At 45.2% G+C, this 27,312-nt stretch overlaps 1 protein-coding gene across 5 annotated transcripts in view; it reads right to left on the bottom strand.

Annotated features, from left to right (window-relative positions):
* Nucleotides 1-24,138, bottom strand: part of Tmem120b (transmembrane protein 120B) — a 45,207-nt gene extending 21,069 nt beyond the window's left edge. Inside the window, exons 1-4 of one of the 5 annotated variants that reach the window (XM_074061251.1) lie at nt 23,940-24,072; nt 20,934-21,040; nt 5,540-5,658; nt 3,605-3,721 (exon numbers count right to left, since the gene is read on the bottom strand). In XM_074061251.1, coding sequence (XP_073917352.1) covers nt 3,605-3,675 — 71 coding nt within the window. In that variant the 5' untranslated portion in view covers nt 3,676-3,721; nt 5,540-5,658; nt 20,934-21,040; nt 23,940-24,072. Of the gene's footprint in view, nt 1-3,604; nt 3,722-5,539; nt 5,659-12,829; nt 12,998-20,933; nt 21,041-21,899; nt 23,884-23,939 lie in introns of those variants that run through there. The other 4 variants (XM_074061249.1, XM_074061248.1, XM_020163684.2 and 1 more) reach the window with 4 other exon arrangements.
* Between the last annotated feature and the right edge of the window lie 3,174 nt (nt 24,139-27,312).

The following is a 27,312-nucleotide window of genomic DNA, read 5'->3' as shown; positions in this document are numbered from 1 at the left end:
CTTTTATGTAAGCAAGATGAATTTTTACATATTTATACATTTAACTAGCAGCCAGATCACAGAATGAAACATTTCCAGTCTCAGAAGCTCCTTCATGGCCACTTCCTACCCAGGACAGCAGCCTCACCTCACCAAAGGCATCCACTGGCATGCCTACTACCATGAATCCGTTCTGCCTATTTTCTAACTTCACATAATGTACACAGTGTGGAATCATTTATGCCTGGCTTCTGCCCCTCACTATTTTGTCTTAGCCACACCCGTGTTGCCAGAACTTTTGGTAGCTCCCTCTTCATGGTGTATAGCATTCCAATGAGTGGACAGACCACCACTAATTTATTTCCTCTACTGTTGTTGAACATTTGGCTTATTTTCACCTTTTGGCTTTTTGTTTTTGCAGGACTAGGGAATTGAACTCAGGGCCTTGCACTTATGAGGCAAGTGCTCTACCAACTTGAGCCACAGCTCCAGCCCCGTTGTTTCCTTTAGTTTGTTTTTCAGATGAGGTCTTTTACTACCTTTGTCCAAGCTGGCCTCAAACCCTCCCACCTCTGCCTCCTGCATACTTGGCTATTTTTCTGTGTGTGCTAAGACTACCAAAAATCCACTCTCAGCAAATTTCCAATAAGTAATATTGGAAATTTTTTTTTTGGCTGTACTGGGGTTTGAACTCAGGCCCTCATGCTTGCTAGGTAGATGCTCTACCTCTTGAGCCACTCCGCCAGTCCTTTTTTTGTGTTGGGTATTGTTGAGTTAGGGTCTCTGTGACCTACTTGCCTGGGATAGTTTCAAACCACCATCCTCCTGATCTCTGCCTCCTGAGTAGCTAGGATTACAGGTGTGGGCCACCGGTGCCCAGCTAAGACAATATTCTTGACTAAAATCCTCATACTGCCCACTAGTTCCCCAGACTTACTCATACTACTCAACTGTGTTTGTCTACTTTGACTGACACCTCCCCATCTGCCCCTGGTAACCACCAAGTCACCCTCTCTTTTCCATATATTCATTTTTTTCCTATTAGATTACAAATACAGGTGAAATCATGCAGTCTTTTTCTTTCTACATCCAGCTTACTTCACTGAGCCCAATGTCACCCAGGTACATCCATGTGTCTTCAGTTTTAGGCTAGCTGTGAACATTCTTCTTTTTTTAAATTGAGACATAATTCATGCTCCATAAAAATCTCTTTTAAAGTGTACAATTCAATGCTTTCTAACACATTTACAGTGTTCTATCACCAACCATTATTAAATTCCAGAACATTTCTATCACCTAAAAAGAACCCTGTACCACCAGCAGTCACTCCCTACTCCACTCCCGAGTCCCTGGAAAACAGGACCATACAATATGTAACCTTCTTTTTTTTTTTTTTTAAGTTTTTTAAAATTATCATATTAATAATATTATCATATTATTGTTGTACTGGGGGGCACATTGTGACATTTACGAAAGTTCTACAATATATCATAATTGAATTCACCCCTCCATCATTCTCCTTTACCCCTTACCCCCAAAATATGTGTCCTTCTGTGTCCAATTTGCTGTGAGCATTCTTTTACAGGACATAGCACTATTTCCACTGGGTATAAATTCAGGAGTGGAATTTCTGGGTCACAGTGTATGTACGTGTTTAGCTTCCATAGGAAATGGCAAACATTTTTTTGTAAAAAAACCTTTCCTGATTCTCTTTTCCCTTCCTGAGAATGCAATGGTGGGAGTCATCTTTGTCCATGTGGATGAGGATAACTCCCACAGGGTGGAAAAGCAGGCAGCTGGAAGTACCCTGGGCCCCCAGATGACTCATGAGCCCACCACTCTTGGCCTCTCTTGCTTGAGCCATAATATGGTTGGTCCTGTTACACTAGACTCTCCTCGAACCACCAACAATGGTGCAAATACAAGCTTGTGAGAGCTCAGGGAAGAAGGGTAAATTCCATGGAGGGACAAGGATTTGGAGAGGCTTCACTGAGATGGTGATATCAGATACCTGAAGCTGGAGAGGAGAAAACAGAAGAGCATTCTTTCTAGCTGTGAGTGAATTCTCGGGCATTGCAGTCTGCAGAAGTAACTGCAGCTGAAGTGTAAGCAGGATATCTAGCATTAAGTCCCTACATCCTGCAAGGGTAATTGCAATGCTCTTCAGAAAACCACTTCCCCCACGGGAAGACACATGACCATGGCTTGGCCAATAAAAGCAGTGCATCCTATTGATTGGTTTAACAGTGGTCATTTGCCACTTAATCTAGGCCAATGAGAAACAGCTCTGAGATTTCTCCCAGAACCAATGAGGAATAGACTTTCTCTGCTAGAATTGCTAAACAGGTAGGATGCAAGCCCAGAGCTGCTGGGGGACAGTTCATAGAGAAACCCTGTCTAAGAATAAAATGTAACTGAGTACCAATGGCTCACACCTGTAATCCTAGCTACTCGGGAGGCAGAGATCAGGAGGATCGTGGTTTGAAGCCAGCCCAGGCAAATAGTTCACGAGACCCTATCTCAAAAAAACCCTTCACAAAAAAGGGCTGGTGGAGTGGCTCAAGGTATAGGCCCTGACTTCAAGCACCAGTACTGAAAAAAAGAAAAAAATGAATGAAATGTACACATTGGAAAGTAAAGTAAAAAGAAAGCTAAATGAGAGACAGGCCTTAACAAAATAATTTGAACAGCAGAATCCAGCCATACCTGAAGCTGGATTCAAAATGGGGGGAAAAAAATCCCCCATTTTTTCTTAGGCAACTTTGGGATTCCTGACTAAGGAAAATGCACAAAAGTCTAGGAAAAGAGAAGATGGGGAGGTGGATTTGAGCATCATTGTAAAGAGGAGTCGTGAATGTTGGGCTGCTGTTTCATTCTGTAGAAATTATTGCCAAAAAAAAGAAGAAGGAAGAGGGAAGAAAGAAGGAAGAATAGGGAAGGGGGAAGGGAATGCAAGGGAAGGGAAGAGAAGGAAAGGAAGAAAATGACTGCTAACTAACTGGAGGAGTTTTAAACACAAATACACTAAAAAAGAAGCCAAGAGGAACAGCTCAAAGTGTAATAGGGCTACCAAGTCACCTCCCAGCCCACTGTGGGTCTAAAAGGGATTCCCCTTTCCTCCTCCTGATGGAGGCGCTCACCCAGTTCCAGTCTGAACCAGGAAATGGGGTCAGGGTCAGAATGTCTCATGTTCACATCCTGGCCTGACCAAAGTTGGGCTGAGCCCCTGTGGATGCATATCCCTTAATGTTTCTGAATCTCATAAAAATGGGGATACCTTAATCTGATACACTGGGTTGTTGAGGACAAAATAACTGAAGTCACAGGAGTGTCCAGCACAATGCTGGGCATGCAGTAAGCACTCAATAAATGTTGGTACTTTTGGGAGAGTACACTCCTTCCCGACCCCAGATGGCACACGCACAGTAGATGCTGACTTCCCACTAGAATTCTCCCAGGAATATAACTGCCACCAAGCAGGAGTTGAGGCCCCCTCTGGGCTCAGAGGACCGAATGGGTAAGCATCCTCCTCCTTCCTATCCTTGCCCTTCACTTCCTCTCAATGTCGGCTCCCAGCAGGGAGGTATGAGCCCCGTATGATGGGTGGGTGGGCTACGGCTCCTACCCGTTCTTCTTGGGCAGGTAGGCCTCCATGTCGAAGAAGACATTCTGCCGTTCCTTGATGTGTGCGCTCATCTGCTGGACGAGCTCCGCCTCCTCCTGACTGGCATGGCGCTTGTACCTGTGGTGGGAAGTATGGTTGAAGAGGCAAGGGCACTGTTCAGTAGCAGGAAGAGCCTGAATGCTCTGGGCATCACCCTGGGTGTATCCAGTTCAATCAACACCTCTCACAACCTCAGTACCCCATCTGTCCCCAGGTGACCTGTGACCTTAGCAAAGTCTTTGAACCTCTCTGCCTTATTCCATAATAGAAAAATAGGGACAGCATCAGGGTACCTCACAGACAACAGCCTGCAGTGAAGCTTCTAGAATGATACTAGACACATGCTACAGACTCAATGAACATTAGCTGGCAAAACTATTTTGCTTCCACACTACAACAGAAGAAACTGAAGATTACTAAAAGGATGGACCTAGAGGCATGCAAAAGTATACACAATCAACCAACCAACCAACCAATTTCCCTTCAGTGAGATGAAACACTCAACACCAGAAATACAAGTCGGAAGACGCAGCACCCTCAGAGCGGGAGAGATCCTTGGTCTAGACACTAACTCACAAGTCAACTTTTCTACCTGGACCTTCTCAACTGGGGACACTGAACAATGTCTGAGGACATCCTGGTTGACACCACAGAAGTGGCAGGTACTCTTGGCATCTAGTGAGGTGAGTCTAAACATCTTACACTGCTCAGGCAAGTCCTCCATAGCAGGGAATTACTAGCAGGGCAGACCGTGAAAACCCTTCGCCGAAATCAGCTTGCAACCCTAGAGGCTTGCCACAGGAAGATGTGCTCTGCCAAGGAAACCATCTATACTCTCTACCCCATGACTAATGGGCCCCCATTCCCAAAATGAGCAGCCAAGGCTAGGTGTATAATTTTTTTATTACTTTTCCCCAAAACTGTCCACAAGAGAAGGGAAAAACTAGAGGGAGTCACAGATTATGGAATGAAGGCCCAAGTAAGTGATGTGGATTACGTCACTCAGCCTTAGTTTCCTGCCTGCCTAGAGGGGATAATAACATCTACTGGATTCCTTCAAGGGTAAGAGAACTTCCCAATCCATGAACACATGAAGATTAGGAAGCACACACAATCCAGGATCAGGAACCAAACTAAGTCATGAGCTCAAGTATGTTCGTCTCCACCTGGGATGCCAACCCGACACCAGAGACCCTGGTGGGGCGTACCCCTCCACAGTCATAGGAATACCTGCTATTCATGTGGGCAGCAGGAATTCTTCTTAACAGCACCTCAACTTTCACCTGAGAAACTGCCCCTCATCCTCCTACACTTGGATCAGGTATATTCCTTCCACCCCCAAGGTCCACACACTGAGCACAAGAGATGATCTTGCCCAAGCAGAACTTCAGTGATTGGTTCACATGAACAATCTCAGCCAATGAGGACCATACTCAGAACTTCTGCTAAAGTTGGGAAAAAGAAGTTCTCATTCTGTTGGGGTGGTCAAGCTAGGGGGAAGGAAGGCTGGAGAATCTAAGCTTGGCACTCCACATGGCCACCTCAATGACCAGGAGGGACAGTCTGAGGGCAAAGCCACTCTACAGGAAGGCAGATTTAGAGGAAAAAAAAAAAAAAAACAGAATCCTACAAACACCCTTTGACCCCTTGGATCCTGCATGCCTCAAGCAACTCCTGGTTTTTTCCATTAAAATTTCCATTTTTTGCTTAAGCTAGATTTTTCTTTTGTAATCTATTTATTTGTTTATTTTTTTTCTGACCTCCAACTCATGATCCTTCTGCCCCAGCCTCCCAAGTGCTGCGATTTCAAGAATGTGCCACCATACCCAGAATTAGGCCAGTTTTGAAATCTGTCCCTTAAAACCAGGAGCACTTTTAAGTCACAGCCCTGCTTACCTCTGGAGTGTATGCTTCAGATCCCTGAGGCGCTTCTTCTGCTTGCTGATGGAACCACTACACAGCGTCTGCAGAGCGGTCAGCTCCTCCAGCTTCTGCTTGTAGATCCTGTGGGTCTCCTAAAGCAGCCGGGATGGGGGTTGGGGAAGAATGTGAACAGGTCATTTTCATAGGTCAGGAGATGGTGACTATACAGGTCACAGTTTGACAGCTAAAATGGTCCATCTATCAAAGATACAGCTGGGAGAATTGGGATTGCAATTGGGAAAGGCAACATGACACAGTGCCTGTATAATAAGTACCTGCTGCTTTTTCCTACCCAGGTTTCAGTCTTTTTTATTATAACAGCAATCAGATACGCCACTGAGGGGCATATTCATGTCAATTTTATTTTTTATTTGAGTGCAGTTTTTTTTATTTATTGCAGCTATTCACAATAGCCAAGTTATGGAAACAGCCAAGATGCCCCACTACTGACAAATGGATCAAGAAAATGTGGTATCTATACACAATGGCATTTTATGCAGCCATGAAGAAGAACGAAATGTTATCATTCGCTGGTAAATGGATGGAATTGGAGAACATCATTCTGAGTGAGGTTAGCCTGGCCCAAAAGACCAAAAATTGTATGTTCTCCCTCATATGTGGACATTAGATCAAGGGCAAACACAACAAGGGGATTGGACTTTGATCACATGATAAAAACGAGAGCACACAAGGGAGGGGTGAGGATAGGTAAGACACCTAAAAAACTAGCTAGCATTTATTGCCCTTAAGTCAGAGAAACTAAAGCAGATACCTTAAAAGCAACTGAGCCAATAGGAGAAGGGGACCAGGAACTAGAGAAAAGCTTAGTTCAAGAAGAATTAACTTAGAAGGTAACACACATGCACAGGAAATCAATGTGAGTCAACTGCCTGTATAGCTATCCTTATCTCAACTAGCAAAAACCCTTGGTCTTTCCTATTATTGCTTATACTCTCTCTGCAACAAAATTAGAGATAAGGGCAAAATAGTTTCTGCCGGGTAATGAGGGGGTGGGGGGGAAGGAGGGGGCCGGGGGAGGGGGGAGAAATGACTCAAACATTGTATGCACATATGAATTAAAAAAAAATAACATTTTTGTTACAAAGCAACATATGATAAAAATGTAGATTAAGAAAAACAATAAAACAAATTCATCCTTAAAAAAATAAATAAAGGGGTGGAGTGGGTGGTAAGGGAGGGGGTGGGGGCAGGGGGGAGAAATGAACCAAGCCTTGTATGCACATATGAATAATAAAAGAAAAATGAAAAATAAATAAATAAATAAATAAATAAATAAAAAGGTTTTTTTAGGGCTGAGAGCTGGCTGCTCGTGCCTGTAATCCTAGCTACTGAGGAGAAAGAAATCAGGAGGATTGCAGTTCAAAGACAGCCTGAACAAATAGTTCTCGAGCCCTATCTTGAAAAAAATCCATCACAAAAAAGAGATGGTAGAGTGACTCAAGGTGCAGGCCCTGAGTTCAAACCCCAGTACCTTCGCCTGGTAGCGAAGGGGTGGGGGGGAGAGGGAGGGGGTGGAGTGGGTGGTAAGGGAGGGGGTGGGGGCAGGGGAGAGAAATGACCCAAGCCTTGTATGCACATATGAATAATAACAAAAAAAAAAAAAAGAATTGAGAGATGGTAAGAGACAGAATCTCACAGTATCTGCTGTGGGGCCATATATGGTTTGTCTCAAAGTTCTATGTGCTAGAAGTTGGTCCCCAAGGTCATGGTATTAAGAGGTGGTGGACCTTTAAAAGGCAGGACCAAGTGGGAGTTAACTAGTCCCGGGAGCACCTTTGGAAGGAATCCATGACTCCCCTGCAGGAGTGGGTTAGGTTTCCCAGGACTGTATTAGTACTCATCAGAGTAGCTAGTCATAAAGAGAGATTCTCCGCCTTAATCTCTCTCAAACACCTGCTCTTCCACATGCACCCACTCCACTCTTATGTGCTCCTACCATGTTATGACACAGCATGAGGCCTTTGCTGGACATGGCCACCTGAGCTTGGACTTTTCAGCCTCCAAAACCATAAAGAACTTAATTTCTGTGCTGTAACAACACATTTTGTAACATCATTTTGTAACAACACAAAATGATTTTCAGCTTTGGTTTAAACAAGTCTGAATGGCATGCTATGTAATACCCTAGTTGTATGAATTGACAACTTTTTTTACTTTGAGTTGAATTTCTGATCCTGACAATGAAGACAGGTCTTGCTAAGTCAACTAGAAAAAGCACATACCTCATCCTTGAAGCCATCTTGCCTACCCTAGTCAATAAATAATTATGATCACTCATTCTTAGAAATAACCATTCAGGACCATAATAGGAAACTTAATCCCAGTGCTAGAAGGATGGAACACAGTGAGTTCTTGAATTGCTGCCACAGCACACCTCTCAATAAGTAATGCCTCTGCAGGCAAGGGAAGCAACCAATACAGAGGAAGAGGAACATGAAACTAAAATCAATAAGCCAGTGGACATACTTTAAATAGCTGTTTCCTCAGCTGGCAAAGAAATATATTTAGCAGAGGAAGAGAAGAAGGGGATGGTCACACAGTGAGGACACAGCTTAAACTCTCATGTCTGCCAAGCAGCATTCCTAGATATGAAGCTGCACCAGAAAACATGGAAGAAGTGAAGGCAGAGAAGTGAGTAAATAACAATTAGGGGGAACATCCAAGAATACGTAAGTGAGCCACCCTGGTCCACTTACTTGGAAGAAGGAAAGGACCAGTAGCCTCCTCCTCTCCTTCCTTGGCTACCCAGAGAAGACAATCACGTTCTTTCTTTTCATATTTCCATTTATTTAATTTTAAAATAATTTTAAACTTGCAGAATTATGAGAACAATAGAAAGAACTCCTCTGATACCCTTCCTCCAGAATTAACTGACTATTCTATTTTCATTATACTATATCTGCTTATCTCTTGTGTATGTACATACACTTTTTCTACATTAGGCATCAATAACCCTCAGGCCAAATCTGGTATCTAATTCCGAATGGGCAGTAAGATGGAAATGAGTTATTTAGGGTTGAAAAATCATCGAAAGAATATTTCATGATACATGAAACTTACGTGCAGTTGGAACTGTGGAATACATACATATGATGTAATTGGCCCCCACATTTACATGTGGTCTGTGGCTGCTTTGGCCTGCAATAGCAGAGTGGTTGTGACAGACCATATGGCCTCTACAGCCCAGAATCGCCACCGTTTGGCCTTTTACCAAAAAGGCTTGTCGACACCTGTGCTACTCATTTGGGAGTTAGCTGTAGACAGCATGCCTCTCCACTTCTAAGTGCTCAGTGAGCCTCTCCAAGGAACAATGATATTCTCATGTCCAGAATACAATCAACATCTGACCACTCTACAACATCTGAGCACACCCACCATCCCAGTTCACATCTGGTCAACTGTCTCTGCCACTGTACTTCTTCAGATCCTGGGTCCTGTTTGGTTTCATGTCGTGTATTCCTGCTCATCTCTCTAGTCCCCTTTAACTCAGAACAGTGGCTCAAACTTTGGCCTCCGTGAACTGACATTTTAGAGAGTTATGTCCAGTTGTTTTGAAGGACAACCCTCAGTCTGGGTTTGCCTGATGTTTCCTCCTGTTTAGATTTTGTTTGTGCATTGGGGCTGGAGTGCCACGAAGGTGGTGCTCTGTCCTCTGAGTCTCCTGTCAGGAGGGACAGTGTCCCTGATGTCAGTTTAGATCACTCAGAAAAGATGCCCATCTGATGTTGCCACTGTGCAGTGACCAACTTTTTCTATTGGTAATTAGTAAGTTACCTTGGGGCTGGGGCTGTAGCTCAGTGGTAGAGTGCTTGCCTGGCGTGCACGAGGCCCCGGATTTGGTCCCAAGCACAAAAAATAATAAATAAATAAGGGGAAGGGCAATAAGGAGTAACAGAGGGGGGTGAATGTGATTAAAGTATACTATGTACATGTATAGGCATATCACAATGAAACCTCCTGTACAGTTAACATATGCTAACAAATTTTATTAGATCACAAACAAAAAAGGTATTGGGTGGAAAGAGGCAGAGTATGAATCACTTATGAATTCTTTGGTGCTAGACTGCCCTCTAGGTTCAACATTATCTGTTGGTGACAAAGGAAACCTTCTGGGACAGTCCAAGGAGCACAGAAGCAGAGATAACCTTCCAGAAGGTGTGGCCTTTGGATAAAAGGCTCTAGGAAGATAAAGGGTGCACCACCAACTGGCACTCTTTGGTGTTAGGTTCTTAAGACAGAGAGATAAGACAAAGCCCGCAGAATCGGCTGCCAGATGCTCACCAGGCCCTCTTCAGTGTGAATTAATATTTAATTTCACAAGTAAAACATGAAGACATTATTCCTGTTAAAAATTAAAACACTACAGCTGCAGCTAAAGTCTGCTTTGAATATACCTCTAACCTATATCCTCCCTCCTCCCCAGAAGTACCCATTGTTATCAATTTCTTCTTCCAGACCTTTTGCTATGTATTCTTCCAGGCCATAATCTATATATCTGTGTATTTCTAAAGAACTTTATGTTTAGCATGGGGAAGGGTGCAAGGCCCTTAGTTTAATCCCAGAACCCCCCAAAAATGAGAGAAAAGAAGAAACCTTGTGAAGTATGACTAACATACAGTAACTGTAAGGTCTACAGATTTAATGTATACAATGTGATAAGTTTGAAGACAAGTATACAACCATGAAGTCATGCTATAAACCTATTCATCACCTGCAAGTATTTCCTCCCGCCCTCTTTCCTATTACTTATTTCTGTGTAATAAGAACACTTAACATATTTTAAAGTATACAATACAGCACTGATACCTGTAGGCACTCTGCTGTACACAGGCCTCTAGGACTAACTCAGCTTGATTGATTTTGCTCTTGTTTTGTTTTGGTTTGGTTTTCTTTCTTTCTTTTTTTTTTGCAGTGTTGGTGGTAGAACCCAGGACCCACACATGCTAGGCAAGCAGTCTAGCTTACCCCTGAGCTATAGGCCCAGCCAGGCTTCCTCTTACATATCTGAAACTCTGTACCTTTGACTAACATCCCCACTTCCTTCTCCCTTTAGCTACGTATTTCTGTATTCTACACAGACCTACTTTTTCACACATACGGTAATATGCGCACACCTGTATACACGTACGTGAAAAGCGAATACTGCTGCAAAAAGCAATTGTCCTTAACGGTTCCTTTTACTAACAGGATGACTCCCAAGCTACAGCTAGGCATGTGGATGCCCAGCTATGGACTACATTTCCCAGCCTGCCTTGCAACCAGCTATAATGGAATAACTAAGAGTTACCAATAAGATGCAAACAGAGGCAATGTATGCAAGCTCTGAACCACGTTGTAAGGCAATGCTTTCCATCTACGGCCTCCCATCTATGGCCTCCCTGGCTGGGACGCAGCAGAAATGTGTAGATGCCACATGATTCAAATAGCAGAGTCCACGGCCCCTTCCCGACCAAACCAACCTTGGTTCTGGGGTGACTTTATGGGACAGAGCTTCTCATATGTGATAGTTTTAAAATGTGGCCACTCGTTCTATGTGTCTCACATGGAGAGGTGAGGTCACTGTTTCCCTTCACTTCAGTCTAGGTAGGCTTGTGACTAAGTCACCACTCTGACCAGTAGAATGTGCCAAAAGGATTGCCATGCAACTTCTGAAAAAGTCACAGGAGGCCATGCAGCTTCCCCCTTATTTGCTGGAATTTTAACTCTTGGAGAAGAGGCTAGTAACCCTAAGGCCATCATGCTGAATGGAAGTTCTAACAACACAAAAAAGGGCACTCTGATCAATGACATTAAGACAAATCTTCTTGTTTCTCCAGCCTAGGCACCAGACATGTACATAAAGAAACCAGCAAATGATTCTCACTCTGGCCATGTAAGTTATCCTGAGCCATCCAAGTGTTCCCAGAGAAGACCCCACTTATAAAGCATGGCCAGGCTCCTTCCACACACACCATGCCCTGCCTAAATTTCAGAGTCCGTGAGCTTAATGTAGTTATTATTACATGCAGTAGGAGAACCCACACTTGCCCTGGGCCCCACCTCCCTCACGTGAGAAAGAAAGGGGTGGCCTTCTTGAAGCTGTTTCATTTGGGGGATCTATTTGTTAGGGAAGCATAGCTCATACCGAAACTCTTCATAGTGCTGGGAAGGACTTCAAGCTTTGGTATACTATAATTTACTTATTTATTCCCCTCTTGCTGGATAATTACGTTGTTTTGGGGCTCTGACTGTAATCAGCAATACATCATTGACAACAGCCTGGCACTGCCTCTCTCAGCACACATGCAAGTATTTCCCTAGGGAAGATGCTCTCTGTGAAAGAGAAGTGGAATTCCTGCGTCAGAGGATACGGCTTGTATTTAGTGTTGTTTGTTTATTTGTTTGTTTTGTTGGTACTTGGGATTTAACTCCCAGCCCTTGCTAGGCAGGTACTTTACCACTTGAGCCATTCTCCAGGCCCTTTTTACTCTACTTATTTTTCAGGTAGGCGCTTGCATTTTTTGCCCTGGCCAGCCTATTTATACCTCCTTTGTAGCTGGGATGACTGGCGTATACCACAATACCCAGCTTATTCGTTGAGATGGGGATCTCAAGAACTTTTTGCCCAGACTGGTCTTGTACTGTGATCTTCTAGGTACGCATCTCCTGAGTAGCTAGAATTACAGGTGTAACTAAGCCACCATATCCAGACTCTTTTTTTTTCAGCCCTGGGGATTGAACCCAGAGCCTCACACTTGCTAGGCAAGTGCTCTACCACTTGAGCTATGTCCCCCCACCTTTTTGTTCTTTTATTTTGTTTTTGAGATAGGGTCTTGCTAACTTTGCCAGGACCAGCTTCAAACTCTTGATCCTCCTGTCTCCATCTCCTAAGTAGCTGGGATTACAAGCATGTACCACCACACCTGACTGTTTCTAGTCTTCATAGGTCTTGGCAAACTACTCCACAGGTAGCTGTTACCAACATATAACCCCACCTACAGCATATGACAGTTGTACACACCTCCCCAACACTCAATGCTGTCAACATTTAATTTTTTTCCAGGTGCTTTTCCAATGTTTCACTGGTGATATTGTCTGCTGAACCCTAAGGCATTAGATACATGGGGATGGGAGACCCATGGGCCTTCCTTCCCATAATTTTCCTCTTGGTATCTGAGGTCAATTCTGTTCCCCTATAGTTCTCTCAATCTGCCACTGGCCAAACCACTTCTCAAGGGAGAGCCCATACCAGAGATTACACACCTGGTACACTCCCAGCCTTGACTCAGGCTTAGGATTAGCCAGCCACAAAGTGGGGAAACTGGGGAAGGGGAGTCAGAAGCAAGGACTTCAGTCTACGGCCGTACTACCCTGAACACACCCGATCTCATCTGATCTCGGATGCTAAGCAGGGAAAGGCCTGGTAAGTACCTGAAAGGGAGAAACAAGGACCTTATTAGTGTCAGCAGTAGGAAAGGCCACTGATTCATTTTTTGGATCCTTACCTTCTTCTAGACAGTGGTTTCTCTCATTTCTGACTCATGACAAAATACACACAACATAGAAGTCACCATGTTAACCACTGTAAATAGTGGCATTAGTACAGCCACACTGTTGGACAGTCATCACCACATTCACCTCCAGAACATTCCAATATGTGAAACTGAAATGAACCCATCACACAGTAGCTCCATCTCCCCTCCCCCCAGCCCTGGAAAACCACCATTCTATTTTCTGTCTCTGAATCTACTCTAGGTACATCATGTAAGTGGACTCATCAGTATTTGTCCTCTTGGGACGGGTTTATTACTTGGCATAGTGTGTTTGAGGTGCACCCATGTGGTAGCATGCATCAGAATTTCCTTCCTGTTGAAAGCCGAATCATGTTCCATTGTGCAGCTACAGCCCCCGCCCCCACCTTTGTTTAGCCATTCGTGGGGCACATTTGGGTTGCTTCCAACTTTTGGCTGCTGTAGTAATGCTGCTCTGAGTATGGATAGACAATATTTTTTAAGACCTTACTTCCAGTTCGTTCAGGTACATACCCACAAATGGACTTGCTGGATCGTAAGGTCACTCTATGTTTAGCCATACTGTTTTCCACAGTGGCTACACCATTTAACCACAGCTATACATGGGCATTTCTATCTGGTGACAAGGTTACCATTCCTGTTTTCCCTCTGCACATGAGGGTGTCACCATCACACTCTCAGTTGGCCCTGTGTCATGAGTGGCTTCTTCCAGCAATAAGATAAAGGAACTGAGGTGTTCCAATCCTCCCTCTCCTCCAAGCAACCTTGGCCTCTCAAATGGAACCAGAGGGCAGATGGAGGCCTTCTGTTGTTTTTGCCAACCAACAGCCATTCCTCTTCTGATTTGTATCCACCAGGGTTTCTTTGGAGACCCATTTCTCCCCACATGCTGTCCATGAGATCTAGTCAGGGGTAGGATTGGCCCCACCCCAGGCTCAAGGAGGCCATATGACCCAGGACTGGTAAACCACATCAGCTCCTGACCCAGCTGGCTGATTCAAGGATGACTGCCCAGAACCAAAGACAGACAATGTGGGAGCTTGTATAAGAACTGTTGTCAAAATTAGAGATAAGGGCAGAACAGATTCTGCCTGGAACTGAGGGGGGTGGGGGAGAGAGGGAGGAGGCAGGGGGTAGGGGGAGAAATGGCCCAAACAATGTATGCACATATGAGTAAATGAATAAAAAAAGAACTGTTGAAACAGAGCAGCTCTGTTCCAAAATAGCAAGACAGAGGCCCAGAGTTAAGAGGGCTGTCCTACTGTGTTTGGGGGATCTTGCCTGAGGCTGATAGAGAGGTGAAAGGTGAGCCCTAATGATTTTATTGGAGCCTCTGCTTCCCAAATGCGGTAAGAAAACACACTCCATTTTGTTCTGTGTTGATTTGCTAGTTTGGGTTGAATGTCTTCATTTCAGAGGCAAATGTCAGAATCCAGATTAACTGCAAGGAGCAGAGCATCCCTTCTGGGCAAGATTAACCACACTAATTAAGAGGCAAAGCCAAGGATCTTGGACATTTTATTACCAGTCTTTTGCCCAGAACACTGTCATCTTAAAGACGCTAAAACCCAGGACTTGGAGGCTGGTTGATGGATTCCTTCATCAAGCCAGTAACTAAACAGACACCCAAACATGTAGATCTCTAAAAAGCAACACTGGGTATTTTTCCACTAAACCACAAACCTAAAGCATCATTTTTGTACTGCCTTTTTTTTTGGGAGGGGTGTGTGGGGGGGTTGTTTTTAAAGACAGGACCTGGAGGGGCTAGGCATGGTGGTGCATGCCTGTAATCCCAGCTCACTAGAGAGGATTATGGTTCAAGGCCAGCCCAGGAAAAAAAGTTAGTGAGATCCTGTCTTAACAAATAAGGCAGGAAGCCAGGCACTGGTGGCTCATGCCTGTAATCCTAGCTATTAGGGAGGTTAAGATCAGAAGGACTGACGTTTAAGACCAGCCCAGACAAATAGTTCATGAGACTTCATCTCCAAAATAACCAGAGCAAGATGGACTGGAGGTATGACACTTTGCAAGAGCAAACCCCTGAGTTCAAACCCCAAATAATAAGGTAGATAGAATGGTTCTTATCAGTCATCTCAGCTAGGCAGGGCATAGGAAGGAGAATCATAGTCCCAGGCCAGCTCTAGGCAAAAAACAAGACCCTATCTAAAAATTAACCCAAAGCAAAAAGGGTTGGAGGCATGGCTCAATTGACAGAGCACTTGCCTAGCAAGTGCAAGATCTGAGTTCAAACCCCAGTACCACCAACCCCCCCAAAAAAGAAAAAAGACAGGATCTTGCTAGCCTCAAACTCAAAATCCTCCTGATTTAGTCACCTAAGTGCTGGGATTGCAGGTGTGAACCACTACACCCAACTTCTAAAGCATTATTTTGAACAACTTCACTGGTGTATAATTTACATACCATAAAATTCACCCATGTTAAGTGTACAGTTCAGTGATTTTTGCACATTTACTAAGCTGTACACCATCACTGTATCTAATATTAGTGCATTCCATCGCCCAGTAAGATTCCTGGGGTCTATTAGCAGTCTCCCCATTTCCTCTTCTTTCCAGCCCCTGGCAACCACCATGCTCCTTTCTGTCTCTCTACATTTGTCTGTTTTGGATATTTCAGATAACTGGAGTCATATCATATGGTCGCTGCATCTGGCTTCTTTGACTTAGCATTTGAACTGAGTTCAAACTTCAGCTTCACCAAAAAAAAAACAAAACCAAAAAAAACTGGCTAAGGAAGGGCTAACTGAAAAGAGGACATGAGGGCTGGTGGAGTGGCTCAAGACATAGGCCCTGAGTTCCAACCTTAGTACTGAAAAAAAAAAGAAAAGGACATTTGAAGCCAGGTGTCAATGGCTCACACCTGTAATCCTAACTTCCTAACTACTCGGGAGGCAGAGATCAGGAGCATCAGTTTGAAGCCATCCCTGGGCAAAGTCATTTGCAAGACCCCACCTCAAAAATACCTAACACAAAAAAGGGCTGGCAACATGGCTCAAGTGGTAGAGAGCCTGCCTAACAAGCATGAGGTCCTGAGTTCAAGCCTCAGTACTGCAGAGAGAGAGGGACAAAGGAAAGAAGGAAGGAAGAGAGAAAGAAAGGGGTTTTTGAGGTTTATCTATGTTGTAGCATGTATCAGGGTGTTTCTTGCTACTCAAGAATAAAAGTGTAGTGCACATAGACTGTTTGTTGGAATTCTGGGTTGTTTCCATTTTTGGGATATTGCCAGTAATGCTGCTGTGCAGAGATGACAAGTCTTTGTGTAGACGTGTATTTTCATTTCTGTTGAGCTGATGCATACAAATGGAACTGGTGGATTGTATAGTAAAAAAAAAAAATGTTGGGCCCTACTAGCGGTTGAACCCAGGGCCTCACACTTGCTAGGTAAGTACTTTACCACTTGAGCTATGCCTCCAGCCTTGTATAGTAAATTTCTAACTTCTAATGAAAACACCACACTGCAGAATTGGTATTTTTATTTGTAAGCTTGGCAGCAAGGGACTGGAACACAGGAGACACTCACCCCATGGGGAGTCAGCTCTCTGCAGACAGAGCCATTTGCCTCCTAAACCAGCTTATTAAATGTGATTGACTCCCACATCAAGTTGCTACTTCTAAAAATAACCCAGAGAGCTGGGGGCACCAAGCAGTGGAGCAGCTGTGGAGAAAATACTCCCTTGTGCAGTCCAAAGCAAGCCCCAGTCCCCCGACTATCTAGTTCAAGACCAAAACAAATAAACAAACAAACAAACAAAAGCACACTTGATAAGGATGGAGCTGCAGTGCACTGGGGGGAGGGGAGGTAATTATAAAGAAAACATTTCCAGCAAAGAAGCAAATGCTAAAACACTTATTTTTCCAAGAGCAAAAATACAATCATAGTATACTACTTAATTCTGCCATAAATGGTGATCACATGGTCCTAACCACATAAATGACTGCTATTCAGGCCACAGAACTATTTCTCTTTAGAATCCTTTCGGTATTTTTTAGTCTCCTCTTATCTTATTATGAAGTACTTCAGACATTTAAAAAAAAGAGAGACAATCCCATAATTAACCCACCTCCTTGCTTAAGAACTAATAGAGCCCCATATCCTTCCTAGAAGATATTCCCATGCTCCCCCTCAAAGAGGTGAATCATTTTTTGCTGGTTATTTCTGCACTCCATGCCCACCCCAGGTCAGTTCTATCTTTCTGACTCCCATGCTCTGTGCCTCTGACTACGCTGCTCTGCCCCCTCATTGGCTTTGGCCAATGGGAGTCCCCAGCAGAGGAGGTGGAGGGAAGAAAAGAGAGGGATGGGGTGTTTGTTCTTCCTACTTCCTCCCTGTTTGCTGCTTTCTTTAACCATGACAGCTCCTGATGACAGCTCCAACCCCAGCAAGGAGCTGTGGCCACGCTCAGATGACTCCAATTTCCCAGCCCCTAACCCTCAGGGTTCAGACTAGCACCAGCTCCCTGCTGCTGCCAACTACGGGGGGGAGGGGTCCCCATACCTCAGAAAGTCATCCCTTTTTTTCAGTGGCACTCTTAACAAAGTCATTTGCTTCTTGCCAGTGCCCTGCTATACTGAGTTTGGTCTTTATCATTCGCTAGCAAGTCTTTATACTTAGACCACATACCTATGTATCATTAAGCAATGCAGTACTGCTTTGAATGTTTTAAACTATATTATCAGTGGCCTTCTGCTCAGTGTTGCTACCTGTAGCTCCAGTTCATTCTAGCCCACTTTGTGGACATTCAGTTAATTATCCATTCTGGTGGATAGTCAGGTTTCCAGTGTCTAGCTTTTACAAGAACATATTTAAGAATTATTATACAGGTCTGTTATTAGAATTCTTTTCCTTTGGTGGGACTGAAGGTTGAACTTAGACCTTCATGTTTGCAAAGCAGGCACTCTACTGCTTGGGTCACATCTCCAACCCATTTTGCTCTGGTTATTTTGGACATGGAGGTCTCAAACTATTTGCCTAGGCTGGCCTCCAACAGAGATCTTCCTGATCTCGGCCTCCCAAATAGCTAGGATTATAGGCGTGAGCCACCACACCTGGCAATTATTAGAATTTTTAACTGTGTGGCTACACATTGCTAATAAAAATATAGAATGGATTCCATTTGGATAGTCATGCTAACATTAGATCTGTGAATTGGGATGCCGGTAGCATCTTCCCTCCATGTCTAATTCCCATCCTCCACATGTAAAAGACACAAACAAGTGAGTCTTTGATGAAGGATTTGGAGAGCTGGGCCACCTCTCCTGTCCTCTGAGGCCCCACACTCAGCCCCAGTGGGGAGGTGAGGTTAATGACTCCAGGTCCCAGCACGGCTGTGAACCATCTGGAAATGCCTTCTCTACACAATGAGGCTGAATCTTAAGATCCAGAACAGGGCATTCAGACCTCCTGAGTCGACATTTATAGCAAGAATTGCCAGCCAGAGGAACCTCAAGGCACCTACAGATGCTAGACCAGGAGTGTCAGAAACTGGTAGCAACCCTGTACACTGCAACAGAAATGTGGCTACCACCAGAGTGTGGTGCCTTTTAGCTGTGCCTCTTGCTGGTAGTAAATATTCAAGAAATTACTTTTATAAAGCTCACTTTCTAAGAATTCATCAGCAAATAGATTTTCAGATGCTGACTATACTTACTAGGACCTGTCACCATAGAAACACTACCAAGGATGGCAAGTGGATTTCACCTGAAGTGTATCTGTTCTGTACTAGGAAAGCTTCTGAGTCATGTGCCAGGGTCCATTAGTGATGTCTGTAATATGAGCAGTGGGCAGAGGCATAGCTGGGAGGCAGGATAGAAGGATAGTTAAGTGATTAGGTTCTGCAGTCAGACTGAGTGCCAATCAGCGTCTGCCACCTCAGTTTCCTCAGCGATGAAAAGGCTGGAAGGTCAGTTATGCACAACAGGTCATGTGCTGTCACCAAGACGTGATATCAAAAAGCTTCTCAGGAAGCAGCGATCAGGAGATCATGAGTTAAGACCAGTCTGGGCAAAAAGTTCACAAGACTTCATCTCAAGCAATGGCTGGGCACAGTGGTATGTACCTGTCATCCCAGCTATGCAGCGAAGCACAAATAGGGAGACCCCAGTCCAGGCCAGCCTGGGCATAAAGAGAGACCCTGCCTCAAAAATAACCAATGCAAGCTGGGCGCCAGTGGCTCACGCCTGTAATCCTAGCTACTCAGGAGACAGAGATCAGGAGGATTGCAGTTCGAAGCCAGCCCCTAGCAAATAGTTCGAGAGACCCTATCTCAAAAAAACTCATCACATAAAAGGACTGGGTGCAGTGGCTTGAGTGGTACCATACCTGCCTAGAAAGCTCAAGGCCCTGAGGTTTAACCCCTAATATTGCCAAAAAAAAAAAAAAAAAAAAGTGCGATATAATGTGCAAATGAGAACTGTCCCCAAGATAGCAGCTTAAGTGGTGTCCAACATGTCACTATGTTCCCCTTGGAAACTTAAATTATCCTACAGTGCCCCTATGAGCTTTCTGCAGCTCCTGGGGAGGTCCCTTGACACACAGTTTGAGAACCACAGACATAGACATTTCTTTTCCAGCCCCTCCACCCCCCCAACCCCCCAACCCCCATACCCCCACCTAAGAGAGATGCTCGGCTAGCATCTCTTTGTTTTTCTCTTCTAGCATTTAGATTTTCCTCCACAGGATTACCCCACTATTACAGTATGGATGGCACTGACGCTATTTCTAGGCTCCAGAGGCAGACATGTGACCAAGGCCTGGCCACTCAGTGCCACAGTGATTATTTGAGTAAGGGATGATCACATGACCTAAACTGACACAATGAGAGTCACCCCAGGGACTCTTGCTGGAACTAAGGGGCAGTTGGGAGAAGATGCTCTTTGTCTGCCAGCTTTGCTAAGTTGGTAGATGTCAGCATGAGACAGCTAGAGGCCATCTTTGCCACATCGTAGGAGAGAGTGCCTGAGAATGAAACTCAGAGAAAGAGACAAGGAGAGACATACACAGACATCATTTTGAGCTCCTGGATCCAGCCTTGCCTGAAGAAATTTGCCACTGGATTTCCCAAGGCATAAGCCAATAACTCCCTTTGAGCCTTAAAACCTGTTGAGCTTAGTTTCTGTCACTTTCATTGTATAAAATCTCCATATGAATGAAAAGATCCAGCAAATTCAAAAGTTTTCTTCTACAGCTAAGAGCCTCAAATCAAGATAGTTCTGGAGCCCAATGTGTTAGGGACACAAAGAGCACCTGAGTCAAACAGCAGACCTGGGTTCAAATTCTGATTCCATGATTTTCAAGTTGATAAATATCTCAGCTTCAGTCTCCTTATGAACTGTTCCATAAAACAGCGAGGTTGATGTTCAGATTAAACAAGATAATCCATGTAGCACATGGTTTGCTGTTGTGGTGGGTGTTGTCATTTTTGTCAGACTTTGTTGTTTTGTTTTGTTTTGCAGTACTGAGGTTTGAACTCACGGCCCATACCTTGAGCCACTCCACCAGCCCTTTTCTGTGATGGGTTTTTCAAGATAGGGTCTCGAGAACTATTTGCCTGGGCTGGCTTTGAACTGGGGCCTCCTGAGTAACTAGGATTATAGGAGTGAGCACCTGGCTCCTGGCCAACAGGAGTTCCTGGGATACAGATTTGCCTGGAGTAGTAGTTAAGAACGGACTCTAGTGTTCAACAGCCTGGATTTGAATCCTGGCTCTAGCACTTTAAGTCACGTGATGTTAGGCAACCAACTTAATCTCTGTAAAATGGAACAACAGTAATATAGAATAACAAGATCTATTTCACAGGGTTTTAATGGCATAATACTGACCTTCTTATTTCTAGGCCTCTCTCCCTGTTGTTTTTTTGGTTTTGTGGTGCTGCAGCTTGAACTCAGGTCTTCATGTACACAGCAGCAGCCAGAGGGATGTCCTTTCACTGGCAGTAAAACCAAAATTATTACAATCACCTACAAGACCCCTATAAGGTCAGACACTGGAGAAAGCTGCTTCCTAAGCTGGGAGGGACAGGGTCAGGTTTCCAGTAATGCAAGGTAGGAACTGATCGTTAAATCACCTGCCACTGTCTCTAAGTGACCTTCTGTGGTCACATCATAGGCCAGGGGGGTCAGGCATGTACTGATTTCAGATTGATGCTCAACTCACAAGCATGGGCAAAAACTCAACCACCCAAAAACTAGGTCTTCATGAACATTCAACTTTCCCCAGAGCCCATCTAAGGTCCAGACAGATGAAAATCATAGTCATTTCCAAAAACAATGATCCTATTCTCTCTAAAAAGTCCCAGGTACTATATTGGGTTTTTTTTTTTTTTTTTTTTTTTGCTTTTGTTTTTTTGTGAAGAAGGGGGATTCCAAAGACCTTTCAAATTCTCCAGGATCTGAGAATTAGGCTTCCTCTTTCCTTCATTTCAAAAAGGGAAGGAGAGGTAAACACAGACATGATATATCACCCAGAATGGGAAAGATGCAAATATGAAATCCATGAATCCCAAATTCTCAAGCACATGTTGGAAAAGTTATATTGACCAGAATTTTCTGATGGAAGAGAAAAGTCCCTGCTATTGTTAATCTTTCTAGTTGCAGTCTGCTCTTTCCCCACCACCTGCATTACTCTTTGGTTCCCCAGTAAATGTCTCTGATTGGGAGTCTCTGTCCAACACACACACAATGTACGTAATTCCAGAGACTGTCACTCCAGGAGTTCAAAGCTCTCTCACACAGAGGAGACAGGAGTCTCTCAACATTTCAAGAACTAAGTTCTAGCCCCAACTTTACCTAAATAGTGTGTGATCCCATCTTGGTCAATCAGCATGTCTAAGCTTCAGCTTCCTCATCTGTAAATCCAAGATGTAGATGGTACTTTTGCTCCAGTCTATGACCTTGAGTCACTGGCCTCTGACCCAGCAGCTGACCACCAAAACCTGCAACCAATAGGGTCCCTCTTCCCCAAAGTAGGATCCAATCTGTTCCAGTTGCCCTATAGCTAAAGAAGTCCTCCCAGCTGGGTTTTCTTTAACCCTTAGGGATGAAATCCAGATTAACTCATGATTCCTCTGTCCCTGACACATCTTGACATCCCACTGTCCAAGTAGGAACATAACAACAAATTGCAGGACTCCTGCAACATTTGCCTGCCAAGACTTGCTATCTAATTGCTGTTAATTGGATTAATTGCAAAGCTCTGAAGTATAGGTTCTTTTTCCAACCCCTCCTAATCTAAGGCTGGGCAAGGGAAAGGAATTACAAACAACAAAAGTCCCACACAGAAAGCCCCTTCTACTCCCAACCCCAAGACCCACTGTGCAGCTTCATAACTAGGCATGACCTCAGAACCCAATGGGACAAAGCATTAAGAAATGGCTAAGTCTTTGGGTGTGGTGGTGCACACCTATAATTCCAACACTTGGGAGGTTAAAGCAGGAGGAGTCAAGTTCAAAGCCAGCCTGGGATATATAGTAAGACCCTGTCCCAAAAATGGAAGGAAGGAAAGAATGGCTGAGACTTCAAAAGGGTTCCCCAAACCCTGGAAGGGATCCAAGTCCTAAAGGAGAAGGCCCCAACCCACACATGCTAGAGAGGCCCAGAAAGAGACAGGACAGTCCTGGGTACCTTATCCTCTGCACAAGCCTGAAACAGCACCCTGCTTTCCCGCTCAGGCTCGCCAGGACCCCCCACTCCCTTACTGAGACATAGTCTCAGGTCTAGAAAGACCCATCACAGACACACCGCAAGCTCCTTCCTCTCCCCTCTTCTGGACACTGAGGAGGACAAGCCGACGGCAGACAGGTGGTACAGGGACAGAGAAAATGCCAATGTGCCAACTAAGCAGAGGAGAGGAGGCATTAAGAGTGTCTGATGTGATTTCAGGCAAACACAACACAGCCTCCTGAGAAAACAACCCCATGGCTGGAGAGGGAACAGCTCCAGAAATGGTCCCGGTGTCCCTCCTGGTCAAGCTCAAGGTTTCCGGAGAAATCACTAGTCCCCAAAGCATGCAGCTGAAGCCTTTCTGGGCCTGTCAGAAAGGACACTCCTGCCAGGACCCTTTTGCAATGCCATTCACTCAAAGGACGCTTCTAACACTCCCTTTGCCCCACCCGAGGGAAGGCTCTGGGCCAGAAGGGTGAAGACTGGATGCAGCCTCTATCACTGGGTGAGGCAACCAGCTGTCAGAACTGACGGATGCGTTCCACAACGCCACACTCAGTCTGCAGCAGCTCAGAGGAAGCACCACACTAGAGCCCCCAAAGACAGGGGATAGGGGTCCCTAATCCTCAAGTACATCCTAGGGGTTCAAGGTGAACCGCTCCTAAGCACATCGCCCAAAATGGAGCTGCAGGAGAGGACTGCCCCACCAGTCAGCGTGGAAGGAGAGTTGAGCTGCCAACAGCAAGTGCAGAGGGTAGGGCTAGAGACCCTTGCAGCAGTGGGAGCTGGGCTTCCCCAGCACCCACCAACCCCCTCACGCTTCTTCCACACGGACACACGTGGAACTTGCCCTCAGGAGCCGCAGACCAACTTTCTGCAGCGATGGAGGTGTGCGGAGGAGAGAGGAGAACCTGAGCAGGATCAGAGAACGCGTGAGAGCGCGGGAGAACGCGGGGCTTCCACCAAGCACCCCATGAAGGTGAAGAACTGAAGCGCGGGGTGATGGGAGGGGACTGGTCTACGCGAATCACCAGCCCCCACCCACATGGTCTAGCCAGAGGCACCTCCTGGGCCCTGACCGCCCCACCTCCTAGGCTGTAGTAGCAGGAAGGGGATGGCACCGCAGCACAGGTAGCAGAGCTGCGGGACCAGGTCATCCGGCCCTACCTGCAGTTCCTGAAATTCTCCCTCCAGTTCGTGCCACTCGCGCTCGCAACACTCCAGCTGCCCGGACATGGTGCAATGGTGCCAGGCGGCGGCAGCTGCTCTCGCAGCGTGGCCTCGCCGGCCACCAGCAACCTCACGCCCGCACGCCCGCCTGCCTGCCGGCCGCCTGTGCGAGAACCAGCTGTTCCTGCGCAGCCGGAGCCACGCGCGCACCTGACGTCACGAGCCCCGCCCCGGCGCCCGCCCCACCCGCCTGGCCCGAGAGGCGGGGCCCGCGCATGCGCATGCTCCTCCCGGGTGGCGGTCTTCGCGGCGCAGGGTACCCGCCTGGACTGTGTAGTTTGCAAGATCTTAGCTGGGGGCGGGGGGTGGGAGGTTGGGGGGGGCGGTCTGTCGCTTCTCCCTTGGAAGTGCCTCAGTGTCTCCAGAATCTTTCTCTTCTCGGAGGGGCGTGACGAATTTGTCGACAAGCTGCGTTTGCAGAGCTATGTTACTTAGATGGTGGTTTAGGGAGTTTCGACTGATGGGGGTGGAGAGAGGTTTGTGGGGAGGTGAAAGCTCATTCACCCCTTAACATGGCCTGACCTGGGCCAAAGCCAATGTCCTGGAATGCCGGGACTGACTTTCACCAGCAGCAAGGACGGGGGCTGGGCGGGGAAGCGCAGAGAGGGCCTGTCATCTCATATTGCCATTATATTTACAGCATCCAATACACCCTAAATTCCTGCCCTCTAAGACACGGCGTAGCTCTTGACAGCTGCTTCTGTCGCTCAGTGACACAACTACTGTCAAGCTGACTGAATCCTGTCCTTCCCTCCCCTCTTCAAAGTCCTATAAGATCTGCTCACAGCCTGGCTTTCCGATCACACCTCCCACCTCTGGGACATGGATGGATACAACTCTCTAGCCATTGTTTTCCTCGTCCTGACCTTGCATTCTTCTGTCTAAATTCTCAGGTGGTTGCCTCTTCTTCTCATCATGGGAGCCTCAGTTCAAATGACACCTGGGGGACTAGTGAAGTGGCTCAAGTGGTAGAACACTTGTGTAACAAGTTTGAGGCCCTGAGTTCGAACCCAAGTATAGCCAAATGCACTTCTATTAGCTTCCTAGGGCTGTAGTAACTACAAACTGGGCACTTTAAGTACGAGTAACTGGGATTACAGGTATGAGCCATCATGCCTAACATTGTTTTTAAAACTCTTGCATATTCTGGGCACTGGTAGCTTGCAGCTGTAATCCTAGCTACTGAGGAGGCAGAGTCAGGAGGATAGCAGTTCGAAGCCAGACCTGGACAAAATATAGTTCAGAGATCCTATCTCAGGGGGAAAAAAAAAACACAAAAATAAGGGCTGGTGTAGTGGCTCAAGCAGTAAGAGCTCCTGCCTAGCAAGCATGAGGCCCTGAGTTCAAACCCCTCAGTGCTTCCAAAAAAAAAAACAAACCTCTTCTAGAGGCAGACACAGTGGCTCACACTGTACAAGTGTAAACAAAAGGTTCAATGGTCCAGGCCAGCTAGGCAAAAATGTGAAGTCTTACCTGAAAAATTAAAAAAGGCCTGGGGTAGTGCCTCAAGTGGTAGAGCACTTGCCTAGCAAGCTTGAAGCCCCAGGTTCAAACCCCAGTACTGCAAAAAAAAAAAAGTCAAATGATGGAAGGAATAAACTTTAAGGGTCTTCTTCCCCTTAGAAGTTCACATTTTGGGTTCATAGTTCCCTCTGAAAACTCTGAATGGGGAAAACGCACATAAACACAATGAAATATTTGCAATTATTTTTTATGTATGGGATTGATTAATAAAAATTAATAGGAGCTGGGAAGGCTACTTGACAGGCAGAGATCAGGAGGAGGGGAGGCAGTGAGGAAGAATGATGGAGGGGGTACAAGGTACATTGTAAGCATATATGGAGATGTCACAATGAAACCCCCTGTATAATTAATATATGCTAATTAAAATGCTTAATTTTGTTCTCTTTTTTAAATTTAATTTTATCATTTTTACATTTACTCACATGTGTATATATTGTTGGGAGCCACCTCTTCCCTTCCCCCCAAAATGCTTAAAATTTTTTTTAAAAGCCAAACATGGTGGCACCAGCACTGAGGAGGTTGAGGTAGGAGAATCTCAAGTTCAAGCCCAGACTGAACTACATAGCAAGACACTCAAAAAGGAAAAAAGAAAATTGAGCCAGGCATTGATGGCTCACACCTGTATTCCTAGCCATATGGGAGACAGAGATCAGGAGGATCATGATTAGAGGCCAGCCAGGGCAAATAGTTTGCAAGACCCTATCTCAAAAAAACCCATCACAAAAAAGGACTGGTCAAGTAGCTCAATGTGTAGGCTCTGAGTTCAAGTCCCAGTACTACAAAAAACAAAAACAAAACAATAATTTTTTAAAAACATTTTATTGAATATCTACTATGTGTCAGTCACTGTTCTAGGCTTTGAAGACAGAAACAACTAAAACAAGGCAAACCCTCCTGCCTTTATGAATCTTACATTCTAGTATGCCCTGAAATCCAACCTGAAGTATTTATGGTTTAGAGGGCTTTTTGTTGTTGTTTGGTGGTGCTGGGGGATGGAACTCAGGGCTTTGCACATGCTAGGCAAGTGCTCTACCACTGAGCTATACCCCCAGCCCAGTGTTTTTTTGCTTTGTGGAGGGAAAACTTCAGATATATCTATAGTAGAGAGAATTGTACTTAGCACTCAACTTCTTTCTTTTTCTTTCTTTCTGTTTTTTATTTTTGTGGGACTGAGGTTTGAACTCAGGGCTTCACGCTTCCAAGGCAAGCCCTCTACAGCTTGAGCCACACCTCCAATCCTCAGCAGTCAATTTCAGTGCTTATCAACTTCTGAGCTATCTTATTTTATTTACATTCCCACCCACTTGTTTGTTTTTGTATCACTTTGAAGTAAATTCTAGGCATCACATTCCAAAGGGATTTCTTTCTATGAGATTTAGTGATGGGTAATTACATATAATTATAGATATTTAAAAAGGTGGGGGAGGGCCTGAGAGCTGCTGACTCCCACCTGTAATCCTAGCTACTCAGAAGGCAGAGATCGAGAGGATCATGGTTCAAGCCACCCCAGGCAAATAGTTCGCAAGACCCTACCTGGAAAAGGGGTACTGGAGTGACTCAGAGTGTAGTCCCTGAGTTCAAACCCCAGTACCACCAAAAAAAAAAAAAAAGAGAGAGGGAAAAAATAACCTTGAAGTAAGAAAAAAAAATTTTTTTTGAGACAGGATATCGCTGTGTAGCCTAAGTTGGCCTCAACCTCACAATTCTGCCTCTACCTCCTGAATGCTGCTTATAGGTATGTGTCACTACACCCAGCAAGAAAATAATTTATTCCAAGTCAAGGCAT

The sequence above is a fragment of the Castor canadensis genome, chromosome 18, assembly GCF_047511655.1.
Source record: "Castor canadensis chromosome 18, mCasCan1.hap1v2, whole genome shotgun sequence".
NCBI classification, from domain to species: Eukaryota; Metazoa; Chordata; class Mammalia; order Rodentia; family Castoridae; genus Castor; species Castor canadensis.
The sequence above is the reverse complement of the archived record's forward strand: the minus strand, read 5'-3'. Positions and strand labels throughout refer to the sequence as shown.